Source organism: Narcine bancroftii, chromosome 3 (genome assembly GCF_036971445.1).
Source record: "Narcine bancroftii isolate sNarBan1 chromosome 3, sNarBan1.hap1, whole genome shotgun sequence".
Lineage (NCBI taxonomy): Eukaryota > Metazoa > Chordata > Chondrichthyes > Torpediniformes > Narcinidae > Narcine > Narcine bancroftii.
In genome coordinates this window covers 251,848,191-251,864,277 of record NC_091471.1, presented here as the reverse complement: position 1 = coordinate 251,864,277, position 16,087 = coordinate 251,848,191, and the positions used below count along the sequence as shown (strand labels likewise).

Below are 16,087 nucleotides of genomic sequence, written 5' to 3'. Positions count from 1 at the left end.
GAGATTTTTATGGAGAGGGGGGAAACCGAGGATAGCACTAGATAAATTAACAGAATGGTATAAACAAGGAGGCTTACAATTGCCAAACTTCAAAAATTATTATAGAGCCGCACAATTAAGGTACCTATCAGATTTTTATCAAACAAGGGAAAAACCAGACTGGACGAGACTAGAATTAGATAAAATAGGGGAAAAGATACCTGAACACATATTATATAAATGGGATGAAAAATTGGTACAACATAGAACTTCTCCAGTTTTACACCATCTCCTCAATATATGGAAGAAGATTCATGTAGAAAGAAATAAAACAAATTATCAAATACCAAAACTAATATTGACGCAAAATAAGCTACTCCCTTTTACAATAGACAACCTTTCCTTTAGAAAATGGGGAAAAAAAGGGATTAAAAGAATAGAAAATTGTTTTTCAGGAAGTAGATTCTTATCCTTTGAACAAATGAGAGATAAGTACAATATAACTGGAGATACAGCGCTGGCATATTACCAACTGAGATCCTACTTGAAAGATAAATTAGGAAGCAATTTGAGTTTACCAGAGGGAAGTAACCTTGAATATGTGATTACAGATACAATGTTAATCAAAAGATTTATAACAAATATGTATATTAAACTGCAAGAAAAGGAGAATGAGGAAACAAATGGTAAAACTAAACAAAAATGGGAACAAGATTTAAATATAAAGATAAAAAAGGAAACATGGGAGAAATTATGTTCTGGAACGATGAGAAATACAATAAATACGAGGCTGCGTATGATACAATATAATTGGTTACACAGACTATACATTACACCGCAAAAGTTAAATAAATGGGACCCAACAATATCTGATAGATGTTTTCGATGTAAAAAAGAAAGGGGAACAACAATTCATGCAATCTGGACATGTGAGAGAGTAGAAAAATTTTGGGATGATCTCAATCAGATATTAAATAAAATAACAGAAAACAATATACCAAAGAATCCAGAGATCTTTCTCCTAAGTAACATAAAAAATAAAGAATTTGGAATTGACTTGGAAGATGCACAAAAAAGATTTGTTAAGATAGCCCTAGCCGTAGCAAAAAAATGTATTATGTCAACCTGGAAATTGGAAGATAATTTGAAAATACAACAATGGTATATAGAAATGAATAAATGTATTCCATTAGAAAAAATAACATATAGTTTAAGAAATAATATTGAAATATTCGAACAAGTATGGGAGCCTTACATTAAATACAATAGCGAAAACCTACCGGGAACAAACATTACCTAAGTTGATGGAAGGAGAAGAAAAGAAAAGAATGGACTCAGTAGAATTTCTGGTGTATTTTTGTTGAATGACAACATTGTCTGACTGAATTAATGCAACCTAGATTGTATACCTAAAATGGATGAGAGGGGGGGGGGTGGGGGGGTGGCTTGGGAGGAGGGGGGGGGGAGAAAAAGTCACTGTAAATGTGTGAAAAAGAAAAAGTGTATATCATGGCTATTGTGATTTATGGTGTGAAAAATAATTTTTTTTTTTTTAAATAAATAAATAAATAATCTTAAGATTTAGTGTTCTTCTACAAGTTTGACCCCAAGTTCTGATTGACTCTGAGTTCCAAGGCTTGTGAGATGGGGGTGTGGGTGCAGGAGAGAGAAGAATAGCCGATTCTTCCTGGAATATTCACTGAAGTGTTTTTGTTCATGCAAAGACCAGATATAGGAAGAAGATGTGAATCTTGTTTTCTTACCCGAGCCTACATGATTCGAATATAAAAGCTGTAAGATTGGCAAATTACTTCAGTATGCGAGTTCTACTTTTGAGGGCATATATCAAACTCGGATCTTTTATATTTTATAGATATTTCCCATTATAAGAATCTTAGAACAAAAAATTGATTAGGGTCTAAAAATATCAATAGGTTACAGAAAGTGAAAAATGAAAGTCGGCAGATGCTGAATTTTTATTAAAAAAAACCATAGAAATGATGGCGATACTCGGCAAGTTTTTCAGCATCCATAGCAGGTAAAGATGTACAACCAATATTTTGGGCTTTAAGAAGGCCTCAGGCCCAAAATGTCATGTGTGTGTGATATATCTTTACCTCCTGTAAATGATGTTCCTCCAGCTTTTCTGTATGTTTACAGGATACATAAAGATCATTTCATATTTATTTTAAACATATAACTAGTATTTTTAACCTATGGATTTTTAAAATAGGCATTATCCTCATCTAAAAAGAAATCTACCAGATATCAGAAGCATGTGGAATCAGGTAAGAATATGCTCACATTATCCATTGATACCCTTGAAACATTGTGTAGAAATTGTACAGTATATACCATAGGCACCCACCTGCTGTAAAATACAAATTTTGTGAAGGGATGGGGGGGTGGAATTAAAGGAGTTAAAAACCCTGCCCGCGAAATGTAGCCATTTTGCCAAGAATAATCTTGTACAAATCACTCCTGTTTATCAATGAAAGCAGGTTAACAGATTAGGAAATGGCTCAGTGTAATTATGCGACCTTCATGTGGATAAAAAAACCTTGTTCCGACTATATTGTTCACTTGCCTGTTTTCAATACCACAGAAGAGACTCTGCCTGTCATCCACTTCGTGATGGTCAATGGTAATGGAACTGCAGTTGGATGACTCTCACCTTGTGCAAAAGAATGAGAAATCCCTAGATAGTGACCCTCAATGATAAGTGTGCTGCTTTGGATACTGTTGGAGAGGATAACCTACCAGGACAAAGCTGGTGATAGGGGATTAGGTAGAGGAGCAGGTGCCAGACCTGATGGAGAAGCTTTTTGTTTCCCACCCTTTGATTTGGACTGCACTACAGATGTCCGTGTAGAACAATTTATTCCAATTCCAGGTTCCCTCTCCGAAGGCCATTTAGGAGAGAACATCCATCATGTATGTGTGAGAATATGCATTAGAAAGCCTTTTCCTGGTCCAAGCTGACCTGGCACTTGTCTACCCTGCTGTCCTGCACATTAGCGATGGTATCTTTGAGTTCCTGCCCGGAATAGTACGTTTGCTCAGGATGGCTCATATATTCAATTGGTGATGGCTTTGGACAGGATCTTGTAGTTAGCGTGTATCAGTGATTTGGGTCAGCTCCCCCTGGATCATTGTTTGATCCAGTCTCTTCTGCTTGATGTCATCTCCAGTTTATTGTCATCTGATTGTAGAAGTACAAGACAAAAATTAGCATTCATCGGCCTCGGTGCAAAACACGCAGACATACAACCCAACTTAACTCACAAACAAATAATATGTATGTGTGACATGTATTTCATCTGTACAAAATAAATAAATATTGTTTCATGAATGTGAGAGTCTCGGATGGCTAGTGTGGACAGTTATTTTGGTCATCCATCATTCTCACTGCCTGTGGGGAAGAAGCTGTTCCTTAGTTGGCTCTGATACTCCTGTATATCTTCCCCGATGGAAGCAGCTGAAAGATGCTGTATGCAGGGTGAAAAGGATCCTCAATGATTTTGTGCTCCCTCACCAGTAGATGCTCTCGAAAGAGCTCCAATAGAAGATTGACAATGATGGCGGCAGCTTTGCCTGCTTCACTCTTCTCAAGAAGTGGTGTTGCACCTTCCTAATAGGTGAGAGATCTGTGACCTCCATGACAGGAAATTCTGGGAGGCCTTTCTCTCTGTGGCCTTGGTGTCATTCAAACAGGCATGATAGGATCTACTAATCCTCTGTATTGATGTTACTGAGCTTCCCTCTCTTTAAGGCTGTGGATCATGAGAGCCCCTGTAAAGCTTTTGGAAGAAGAAGCATGGGCATATCTCGCCCTGCTCCATCATGTGAATTCTGGATTGGAAGATAATCTTGGAGGACTCCAAGGTGATTAGCGCGGCTTGCCTGATCCTCTCTTGGAGTTCCTCCCTCACATCCACTCCTCTTGACTGAAGAAGGAGGAGTTGGTGCATCACTGGATTGTCCAGCGCATCAATTATGTAGTTGAAATCACTTGGCCAGAATGACCAGCCAGAACATCACCAGCAGCAGTGGGAGCTGCTGCAAGACTCTTACCAGTCTCTTGCTCCGTGTGGGTGAGGCAAACACCTTGATTTGCTGGAGTGGGATGTTGCGGACTGTTAGATCCACTAACGGGATATGGCCCCCCAACCACCTCCTTAACCTCAGCGATTACAAAGTTTCCACCCCCACAGCAAGATACCCAGACCGGTGGGGGCGACAATCTCCCCCCCCCCCCCCCCCACCCCACTGAGGTTTGGCAGTGCACGATCTTGTATAAACTTCACATCTGCCTTGAATTTGGCAAGGAAATGCAAGGCATTTACACATTTTGTACTGCGTGTGACACTGCACACATTGAGGGTTGCTATTTTAATCTCCATTGTGGTTTATTAGAGTTTGCAATCCTGATAGTCCAGTGTCAATCAGCCTGAGCCCTCATGATTACTGCTTTAGTGAACTGCAGCACTGGTTTTTGGACTCCGGTACAGGTGGTCTTCCAGTGGGTGTGGTGTCTCTTCCAGCAAACTGGTCAGACCAGTTACCGATTAACATTCCCTCTCTCTTCTGTTTTACCCTGCTGCCCCATAGAGACGCAAACCGGACGCAGATGCTGATAGTTACTGCAGGTGGAAAGTGCTTATAAATTCAAAAGGATTTTGTTGGGTTTCAGCAACAATGAACAGAGCACTCTCTTGGTAGAAAAGAGGTGGAGATTTTCAGGCTATTCGAGAGATTGACATTTAGGGAAGACTGGCATAATTGTTTGGCACTTCAGTCTTGAATGAAATTGGAAGTTACAGTGGATCTGGGCCATTGTTTAGGAAATGTATTACTTGGGTGGAACCAGTCTGATGATTTAATGTACCTTGATAAACAGTTTAATATGCATAAATTCAGTATTATGTTTGAAAGAGAAATGAGCATGAAAGTGGATAGTTCAGGCAATCATTTGTTCTGCTGAGTGCAGTCTATGCAGAGGAGCACTTCTATTTTGATTGCTATTGAATTTTCTCTCATTAATCCCTTTTTTTTAATAAAGTATGTGCCACAAAGCAGGAGGAGACATCACAAAGAAGAAGCCTTTGTAACGAGGGCAATGGCAGGTTAACTACTAGTCCATGTACTGATGGAAGCTTTGTCTTTCAAAAACTCGATGCTGCAAGCCCAAGCTCTCAATTGATGATCAAGGGAACCCATGGCAGCTCCAAAAAAAAATGTGAGGTCAGTCAGACACTGCTTCCGGAAAAACCTCTCAAAAAAAGCCCCCGGTCGCGATCGCAGTCCTGGCGACGCTCCAGCTTCAAGGGTGGTAAAGGGCGGAAATCTCTGCCACCAATTCAGAAGGATGTTACAGGTGAGGAAGGATGAGGCATTGCCAGTTTGCAAAACGTAAACTGTTTGGTTTGTATTGTTAGTAAGAAAGGTTTGTTATTTGGAGGTTCAACTCCAGAGAATGGGAACAATCAAAGTAAAATGAGTAATTACAGTAAAACCCCTGTTATCTGGCACCTACGTGGATTGAAGATGCCAGATATGTGAATTTTCTGGTTGCCTGAGACACACTCTTATTATACTTAACAAATACACCTGCATTAGGAATAAATGATTTAAAAGACAGTGCAAAATGTTAAAAAAATCAGTATTGTAGTTCTTAATTGCATCAAGCTCACTTTAACCAGGTAATTCCAGTAACTTACAAAATTTAAATTTGAACCCTTGTCTGGCGCTGTAACAGCATTGCGCTTAACTGCTGCACAATCCATCCAACATCATAATCAACCGTCCTCCCCCAAGTTTACAGATAAAGCCTTACTAATATACTTAATACTGATAAAGACTCTTACTAGATACAAATGAAACTGTCATTGAAAATAAGTAAGTGGTAGACTTGCAAGTAAGACGGGGAGCTACTTTCTATTTGTATTCAAATTGGATGAGAATGAAGAGGCAGAAGCACAACAAACAAACCAAAATGAGGAGCTCACATGATTCAATATTTTTTAAAACGTCTCAATTAAGTCCTGTTTGACTATTTCTACCCATCCATTGAGTTCCTTCAGCAGCTCCTTGATTAGTTAAGCAAAATTGTTAAAGATTGCCCCAACATTTTTTTTTCATTCCAAGGTAAGAAATAATTGAATTGGTGACAGTCTTCCAAAATTCCCGAGTTAGCAATCATCTTTTTTTTAAATTTATTTGGTAATTTATTTGTTTATTTATTTATTTTTGAAGTTAGAGTTTAAAAAAAATTTTATTTCAGTCTGGAAAAATAACAGCATCGTATTATTGAAGCTAAACGGGAGATACAAACATATTAATAATTTGAAGCTGCGTGAAGTTCTGGTTTGGTAGCTTTTGAGGCATTGGAATTAATTTGGGCCACCTCAGGAACTGTAGAATAGTTTATGAACTTGTATCATTCCAATAAATCTGGTCTTGTATTTCGTGGAGTATAGAAGGTATAACAATCTAATTGAGCTGGTCACATTTATTGATAGCCAATCATATTTGTATCTTCTAAACGTTGGAATTTATTGTCTTTCCATAATCAACTCTGAACTTGTGGTTAAGACATCCACGGTAGTGGGTCTAAAGTCACACGTGGTCTAAATGGATAAGGCTAGCAGTGGAATTTCACCCTTTAATTTTTTTTAATTCTTAAAAACATTTAGGTGTGCAGTGTGGTAACAGGCCCTTCTGGCTCATGAATCCATATCACCTAAGTACACCAATTAATCTACAAACCCCATATATATTTTAGAAGGGTGAGGGAAACTGGAGCACCCAGAGGAAACCCATACAGAGACGGGGAGAATGTACAGACGCCGCCAGATTTAAACCTGGGTCGCCGGCCCTGTAATAATGTTACACTAACTGCTACACTAGCCACAATGAATTTCATGTCGTGTTCATGACAACAAATCGTGTTTGTTCAACTAACCTAATTGAACCTGTTGGGATTTGTGTGACAACAAAGTTATTGAGGCATTTTATTTTTGTTCCAGATTTATGTAATATCCAGTATCATAACTAGTTGTGCGACCATACATGAGAGTGGATCATTTGTGAACAACAGCTCATGACGTGCAAGTTAGAACTAAGTCATGGAGGGTTCATGCCAGAAAGCACTTAGTATAGAGCTCTTTTACTTAAAAGGTCGGAAGATTTGGGATCATTTTGGCGGGTACAAAATTAATAGAAAAGGACAGAGATGTAGATTGACTATAATCTGATGATGTGTGTGACCAGTTAGTGATTGGGAGGGTGGAGGGTCCTCTTTTGCTTCTCTTTCTCTGACTGTAAGAGGCACATCAGGCAATTTCTGCTGATGACGAATGTCTGCCTTATAGCAGACAAAAGGAATTTCATGTAATATGACACTGTTACAATAGCAATAAATTGAATCTTGATTTCCTCTGTCAATGAACACGATACTCATTTCACAAATAAAACTAATTAAAGTCTCTCTGGTATTTGTGGGTCAATTCTGTATTGAGTTTTCACATGAGCATTTCTGGACTTCTAAAGCACAACTTTGGCTGTTAGTGAATAAAGAAATTGGGTTATTTTCTCTTAATAATGAACATTAGCTTCTTGTGTTTCCCAGAAGCATTTTTGTCAAATTGTGATTTGGTTCTTAAAGGAAAAAAAAATCAAAATAAGTTTTTCAAATTAATGTTTTATCAGGAGTGTAAATAATCTTGCAGGTAACTCTGAAATAGTTTTACCTCTAGCTTTTCAATGTTATCAATTTCTTCAGAAATCTGTGATGCTATTAGGTTGGATCTGCCTGAGGAAGAAAGGCTCGCAGAACTGTTTCGTATGTCTCTTGAGGTATGAAACTTTGGAAAGCCATGTTTATTAACTGTGGATTATGAGATGGAGTTTCTGGGATTTCAATAAAAATGTTCATGCTGTGTACAAAATAAACTAATTCTGGTTTAGTGTAGATTATTTCATTTTAGCATTCTGTGACAAATCTATTTGTGTCCTTTCTGCAAGAGTCTCTGGTTTATTCACATCTGACGCTTCAGCTGTGCAGGAGAGATCAGAAGGAAATCTCTTTTCCCCTTTATAACCGTGTATGCTGGCATATAGGACGATCCTGAAATTTAAAAATGTCTCCTCAAAGTTGGGTCATCTTGTACACCAGGTCTAAAAACCAAATCTTGACAGCGAAGTCTCATCACCACTGCTATCTTCTTCCTCCTTCCCCTCCATATGCTATCCCCATCCTATCGGCTCAGACTCCGGTCCTGAAAGTACTCTATCACCTTCCTCGCTCTAAAAACCCTGCTCACAGTGACAGCAAAAAATAATGCACGTGCAATGAGGGGCATTGCTATGAAGTCTTCCCCATGAGGTCCATCTGTCCAGTCCGACTGCCGTCGACTCTGTACAGGCTTTAAATGGCCAGATACAAGAGCCAACACTGGTTTATTTTTAAAAATATCAATAAAATTAAAACCTTTGCAGGGTAATTTGGCATTAAAATATTGTGACAGCATCACTCCAGTGGTCAGTGGTAGACTTGGGTCATCCTAAACAAAGGGTATAGATCAAAACCTACATTTTAGGTGAAAAATCTGGGTTTGTCCTATACATAATTGTCCTATATGCTAGTATATATGTAATGTAAATTTTAATCTTTGGCATTAATACGTCGTTCTACAGCACGGAACAGGTTGTTCATTCCAACTCATCCTTAGTGATTGAGTTAGCATTCTGGGGCTAGTCCCATTTGGCCTATATCCTTCTAAAACCTTCTGATACATAGATCTGTCCAAATGTCTTTTGAATGTTGTATTTCTGTATCTTCCTCTGGCAGTTCGTTCCAGACACCGAGTGGAAAAAGTTGCTCCTGGGGTTTCTCAAAACTCTTGGCTCTTCACTTTAAGCTCTGCCGTCTAGTTCTAGAATCTACCCTGGTAAATAGGCTGTGACCATTCACTTTATAAAAGTATGAGCAGCAGTGCAGGGTTGCCAGTTTTGGTGCCTTCAGTGCCAAATAACAGAAATTTAGGGCTTTCTTGAATCGGTTGGTGCCAGAAAGTCCTTCAGAAGATTTTTATTTTTGGTTCTGTTGGCACTTTTTACACCTTAAATTTTTTTTTCTCTCTGGTGTCAAATCTGGCAACCTTGGGCATGGGTAAACCTCCAAAAGGTCACCGCTTACCTTGCTGTGCTCTAGGGTGTAAAGATCCAGGCTTTCCAACCTCTCATTATAATTCAAGCCCCCTCCCCCCAACCCAGTCCCAGCAGCATCCTGGTGAATTTCCTCTATACCATTTCCAACTTACTAAGTGATCAGAACTGCACACAATACAGCAAGTGTGATCTGTATATCCTCTGACCTTGTGGGAAGCTGGCAAGAAATTGCAAGATCCTGGCAAAGACTTGCCTCAGGTGAAGTGCCTGAAAACTGAAGGGTGGCTAATGTGGTGCTGTAATTTAAAAGAGGGCAGAAAGGACAAATCATGGAACCTTAGGCCATCAGGAACGTTGGTGGAGGGGATCCTGAGGGACGTGATCTTCCAGCATTTGGATAGTCGAGGACTAATTCCATGTAATCTCCATGGCTTTGTGCATGAAGATTGTGTCTTGCGAATCTGATGGATTTTTTGGCAGGGGGATATTATAAATATAGTCTTTAGCAAGGCCCTAGGATTTGTGATCTTAATGCATTCATTGTCTGCCAACAGCACAATTTGTTTCTTTCAATTCCTTATCTTCCATGATCTACACCCTAGACTGCTCAGATTTATTGTCGAGTGCATGCATGATATCACATACAACCCTGAGATCCTTTTTCTTCCGTCCAGGCAAAATTTCTACTTATCAGTAACTGTAAACTGTACAAAAGAAGAAAGATGCATGTGCAAATGTGGGAAATGTAAGCAAACTGCAATACAGATAAATATTCAGTCATAAATAATGTGCAAAGAATCCTTAAATGAGTCTCCATTGTTGTTGAGTCCGATGGTGGAGGTTCTTGAACCTGGTGGTGTGAGTCTTGTGGCATCTATACCTCTTTCCTGATGGCAGCAACGAGAACAGAGCGCGTGCTGGGTGGTGTGGATCCTTGATGATTGCTGCTGCTCTCCGGCGGCAGCGTTCCCTGTAGATGTTCTCGATAGTGGGGAGGGTCTTGCCTGTGTTGTCCTGGGCTGTGTCCACTTCCTTTTGCAGGGCTTTACGCTCAGGGGCATTGGTGCTCCCATACCAGACCGTGATGCAGGCAGTCAACACCTCTGTAGAAATTTGCCATGGTTTCTGGTGTCCTACCAAACCTCTGGAAACTCTTGAGAAAGTAGAGGCGCTGATGTGCTTTCTTCAAGATGCCATTAGTATGTGGTGCCCAGCTCTACCTCTGTTTTCCCTTCCTAAAGTCATCGATCAACTCCTTGATTTTGGTGACATTGAGTGCAAGGTTGTTGAGTCTGCTTCCAATCAAGTTTGGCCACCTCCTTTCTCAAACCTCATTTGTTCCTTTATTCTACAGGTATGTGGATACATCTGATGTCTGTTTTCACCCCTCTCCAACTACAGGGTGAATTTGATTATATTATGATCACTGCCTCCTCAGGGTTCCCTTAGTGTAAGCCCTTTATCAAAGCTTCAATTGCTTTTCCTATATCTCAAACTTAAAAATTAAGTTTAAAATAATCACTTGTTTTGATTGTGATATGTCTGGTGCCTCACCACTACTGGTACCCTGGTCAGTAATGTTTGGCTCCCAGTAGCACTGCATCTGACTTTAGTGGAACAGCACAAGCCTCTATCATGTAGATGTGGTTGTGTGTGTCCTATGGTAGCAGATCAGTAGTCAAGAATGTCTGATTTTGAGACAATATGCATCGAAGTGTTTCGTAGTCTTTGGTGTTAATATACATTGGAATTACTGCTTTGCTTTTAACTTTGTGGATAAGTAGAGGTAACACTTGATATCTATTTCACAGTATACTTTACAGAAGTTGGAGTCTCAAAATGATTTCAGCCTTCATACGTTTCAGACAGATGGTGAGTCTTGATTTTTGTCATCTCGATTTATCCTCAAACTTGCTTCCGTTAAAATGACTGTTCAGTGAATGTTTTTGTATTGCATGTAATGCAATGACAAAAAACAACTTCAGTTCCTTCATTCCCATTAACCAAGTTTACCCTTGCATTATTTTCACTGGACTTGCATTCTGATTGGACACATGCTGCCGTGTGCAAGAACACCAGGAAGTAGGAAAAGGAATGAGTCATCAGCCTCTCAGCCCTGCCCACTATTCAATATGATCATGGCTGATTTACCATTTCCCTAATTTCTTTTCCCCAGTTCCCCATAACCTCTAAATCAATCTTTTTCATATTTTTCTGTCTCCATGTTAGACATGAAATCATCTAATGATCTGGTCTCCACCACACTGCTTGGGCTGAGAATTCCACTACCATTCTTTTTTTAAAAAGGTAGCCCTCTAATTTTGTAGCTCTCTCCTTGTTTGGTAGTTTCCCCACCCATGAAAAATGTCAACATCTACCTTATCAAGCCCCTTTAAGTACTGTACAAATGAATGTCACTCCCCATCCTTCACTTCAAGGAATACCTTCTCTTCATTAGACAGCCCTCTATTCCCAGGAATTGGCCTGGTGAATCTCCTTTGGACTACCCTCCAAGACTATAAGGGGACATGAGCAACTGTTGCTAGAAGCCACGTGCTTCTTGCATTGTGTGTTTAGAACACACAAAATGAGACTTTCAGACATTCTCTGTTGCCTCTGCTATGTTTTATGGAGTCTTGGGTTGTGCCTTGGATTTTCCTACAAAGTGAGTTCAAGTATGATTTCAGATCTTTCCACGGATTTTTCCCCACTCTGGTGCCCTGTAGCTGCACAACAGATTGTTCACAGCCAACATCCCAATCTCTGTCAGAATTTTCATCGTCTCGTGCCCTGGACTTCAGATTCTTGATGTTCTTCCCACATCTTTAATGTGCTCTATTTGAAAAATGCCTTCTTTCCAAGCTTTTATTCACCAGGCCTTTTATGGCTACTGGATTGTTCAGCCTTCGATGTTGTGTCGACCCATATATGTCATTAAAAAAAAATACGAAACCCTCCCTACCCCATTACCCTCTTCCATCTATATGCCTGTCTAGTCTCTTAAATGCCCCTAATGTTTCAGCATTCACCACCATCCTTGGCAATGAATTCCAGGCACCCTCAACTCTCTGTGTATAATTTTTTAAAAAAGCTTGTCCTGATGTCTCCCTTAAACTTTGCTCCCTTAAACTTTGCTCCCTTAAACTTTCCTCCCTTCACTTTGTACATGCATCCTCTGGTGTTTGCTGTTCCTGCTCTGGGTAAACAGGCGCTGGCTATCCACCCTATCTGTGCCTCTCATAATCTTGTCGACCTCTCTCATCCTTCTATGCTCCAAAGAAAAAAGTTCTGGCTCTGCTAATTTTACCTCACAAGACTTGTTTTCTAATCCAGGCAACATCCTGGTAAATCTTCTTTTCACTATCCTTCCTATAATGAGGTGACCAGAACTGAACACAATATTCTAAGTGTAATCTCATCAGAGATTTGGAGAGTTGCATCATGACGTCTTGACTCTCAATCCCCCCTATTAATGAAGCCCAGCATCCCATTGGGCTTCTTAATGATACTATTTAAATAGAATTTGTCATCGCTTCAATATATTTAGCTAGCCTGGCAGCCTGCAAAATTAAGCAGTTTTATCAAAATGCTGGTCAGTATTCTATTTAATGTAAAATGCTTCATCAAATGTGAGTAACCAGGGCTTTATTTTGTCTCGACAATGTAGTCATGAGTCAGATTGAATTTTAAATGTAAAAATAGCAGCCATGTCTCAGAACTGGGGTCAACATATGCATCGGGTTAAATAAAGTTAATTTAATGTATTTGTGTCCCCAAGTTCAATTTTAATTGAATAAATAAAGATACAATCTTGAACTGAACTATTTGATCCTTATTGTTGCTCAAAAAAAAGCTTTGGCTCCTTAAATTAATACTTCTGCTAACTTTAGTCAGTTACTGTTTGAATCGTGTCTAATGAATTAAAATACAAATATGCTGTGGCAATAATTCAAAGCTTTTACTGAAAATTAATGGGAAATCATGGGCTGAGTTAATTTGGTGAGTGCTCAATCAGTGGGCCCTTTTCAAATTCGCAAGGAATATACATCAGCAAAGCTTGTAGCCTCTAGATTCTGTGATAAATACAGGACCTGTTATTTGAGAAATATCTATTTAACATGCAGAAAATTAGATGTGTTTTTCTTAACTATAAGGAGATTCACACAAGGGATAGTGAATCTGGGCAAGGGGGGTGGGGGGCCCAAATGTTCCAGGACTTTTGTGTGTTGCACTTTTGTCTGTTTAACACTAATCTCAGGTTTTCCCACATGATTGCACACACTCCTTTGCTTATCCATGTGACTTTGAAACGTGTTTAACTCTCATCATTATTCGAGTTTATTCAAAGTCTTCAGAAGACATGGATGTCGTATTTGATCTCTTTAAATTTCTATCACTCTGCATGGGATTTTGTGTGATTGGTCGGTCCAAGAATAATTGTCTCTGATATAAAGCAAATTTGGTCTGAGTGTTTATTGGTTATTATCTGCAGCCTCTGGTATTTCCAATGATGTTAAACGGATCATTGAGACAATGAAACTGGATGGGACGCTAAGGAAATGCACTGAGGACCCAGAAGAGTGAGTACCCAGTGGAGCATTAAATGCTAAAACAAAGTTTCATTGGACCGTCCATACTAATCAAGTTGAAGGTTATTGTCACGTGTACCGAGATGTGGTGATAGTTTGTTTTGCGAGCAGTCCAGCTAACATACCTTGGTACAGCAGTTTCAGAGAGAGGTAAGGAGTGAAGGAGACCTACTTTTACTATTGGGAGTGGTCTATAATAGCAGAACAAAAAAACTCCGTGAATCTGCCGTGTAATGAAGTGGAAACCACTTTCTGCTATTTGGTATGTTCTTTGCCTGAAAGCACTGCTGGAGGGCTGCAGGCTCTCAATGGTGTTTGCTAATGCTGTAGGCATGTTTATTGACTGCCAAAGCTATTTCCAAATATTTCCAATGAGATCTTCTCCCCTGGTGCACTTGGGATGTCAGAAATACAGCTGAATTCTATCATATCCTCCCTCGCAGAGACATAGAGAAGGCCAATTATTTTCTCCCAAGTCCAAGTCTTAGAAAATTCTCCACAATTTCCGTCATAGCACTTTTACTGTTTGTTCTACTTGTTTGGTGTCTTCCACAGCCAGAGTTCAGAACTGTTGCAGCGGTAGTACATCATCTTCATTGCAGGTAGAGTACGGTGCTCTGCTCATAGGACAATATTTGTGACCTTGGTGATTCTATCTTCCAGTGTCCCTCCAACACCAGAAACAGAAATGTTGATGGAGCAACTAAAGAATGACATATCCAGGTAGGGACCTTTGTTGTTAATCGATGTTGAATCTCTGGAATCTGTGATTCCATATTTCAATGCCCAAGAAAAGTGAGCTGCTTCAACGACTATCATCCAGTAACACTTCCATCTACCATGATGAAATGCTTTGTAAGGTTGGTCATGGTCAGAATTAACACATAACTAAGGAAGGATCTGGACCCACTGTAATTTGCCTACCATTGCAATCACTGCCCACCAGGTGTAATATCACTGGCTTTCCACTCAACTCTAGAACACCGAGTCAACAACTCGTACATGTGGCTACTCTTCATAGACTAGAGCTCAGTCTTCAACACCGAGTTGTTGACCAACACATTCCCTCAGTGCTGGTCAATGTTCCTAACCCTGGGCCTCTGCACCTCTTTCTGCAGCTAGATCCTTGACATTCTCATCAGAAGACCACAGTCATTATGAATTGGACACTCCCTTTTGTAGATATCCTTAATGGAGTGAAGACTGAGTTCACAACTCTATATTAAATTATAAATTTAGACATACAGCACGGTATCAAGCCCTTGCGGTCCACAAGCCCATGTCACCCAATTACATCCAATTAACCTATACCCCTGGTATGTTTTGAACTGTGAGAAAAAACCAGAACCCCTGGGGAAAATCCACGCAGACATGGAGAGAATGTACAAACTCCTTCCAGACAGTCGGCGATTTCAACCCAAGTTCCAGTTGCTGGCGCTGTCACGGGGCTAACACGGGATTCAAACCCTGGTCCTGATCGCTGGCGCTGTCACGGGGCTAACACGGGATTCAAACCCTGGTCCTGATCGCTGGCGCTGTCACGGGGCTAGCGCGGGATTAAAACCCTGGTCCTGATCACTGGCGCTGTCACGGGGCTAACACGGGATTCAAACCCTGATCCTGATCGCTGGCGCTGTCACGGGGCTAGCGCGGGATTGGAACCCCAGCCACTGGTGCTGTCACGGGGCTAGTGCAACATTCGAGTCCTGGTCGCTGGCGCTGTCACGGGGGCTAGCACGGCATTTGAGTCCCGGTCGCTGGCGATGTCTCGGGGCTAGCACGACATTTGAGTCCCGGTTGCTGGCGCTGTCTCGGGGTTAGCACGGCATTTGAGTCCCGGTCGTTGGTGCTGTCACGGGGTTGTGCTAATCGCTCTGTGGAAATTTGCAAAAGTCTTTAGTAGTATACTAAATCCTGAAACCCCTCACAAAGATTAGCTGGTGACGAGCCGCCGCTTTCATGATTGCATTGACGTGAAGGTCCTAGAATAGATCTTCAAAAGATGTTGACAACTTGGGAATTTGAAATCTTTACCCTTTCCACTGCTGACCTTTCAATGACGACTGGTTTGTGTTCTCCTGGTTTCCCCTTCCTGAAGTGCCCAATCAGTCCCGTAGTTTTGCTGCTGTTGACTGCAAAGGGCTCATCTATCTCACTCTTCTACGCTTCCTCATTGCCGTCTGTGATCCTGTCGAAGACTGTGGTGTCATCAGCAAATTTGAGAATGGCATTTGATGTCCTTTACTGTCAAAGTCCTTCCTGGTTTAATTCCCCAAATGCATCATTTCACATTTGTCTGAGTTCTATCTGCTGTTCCTTGGCACAGATCCTGTTGTAACCCTAGACAA

The 16,087-nt window shown here is 40.5% G+C and overlaps 1 protein-coding gene across 2 annotated transcripts in view; it reads left to right on the top strand.

The window, feature by feature from the left end:
• Window positions 1–16,087, top strand: part of LOC138758540 (kinetochore-associated protein DSN1 homolog) — a 37,369-nt gene that overhangs the window by 7,834 nt on the left and 13,448 nt on the right. Inside the window, exons 3-8 of one of the 2 annotated variants that reach the window (XM_069927584.1) lie at window positions 2,213–2,267; window positions 5,042–5,356; window positions 7,763–7,836; window positions 10,962–11,022; window positions 13,643–13,730; window positions 14,403–14,462. In XM_069927584.1, coding sequence (XP_069783685.1) covers window positions 2,213–2,267; window positions 5,042–5,356; window positions 7,763–7,836; window positions 10,962–11,022; window positions 13,643–13,730; window positions 14,403–14,462 — 653 coding nt within the window. The remainder of the gene's footprint in view (window positions 1–2,212; window positions 2,268–5,041; window positions 5,357–7,762; window positions 7,837–10,961; window positions 11,023–13,642; window positions 13,731–14,402; window positions 14,463–16,087) is intronic. The other variant, XM_069927586.1, reaches the window with a different exon arrangement.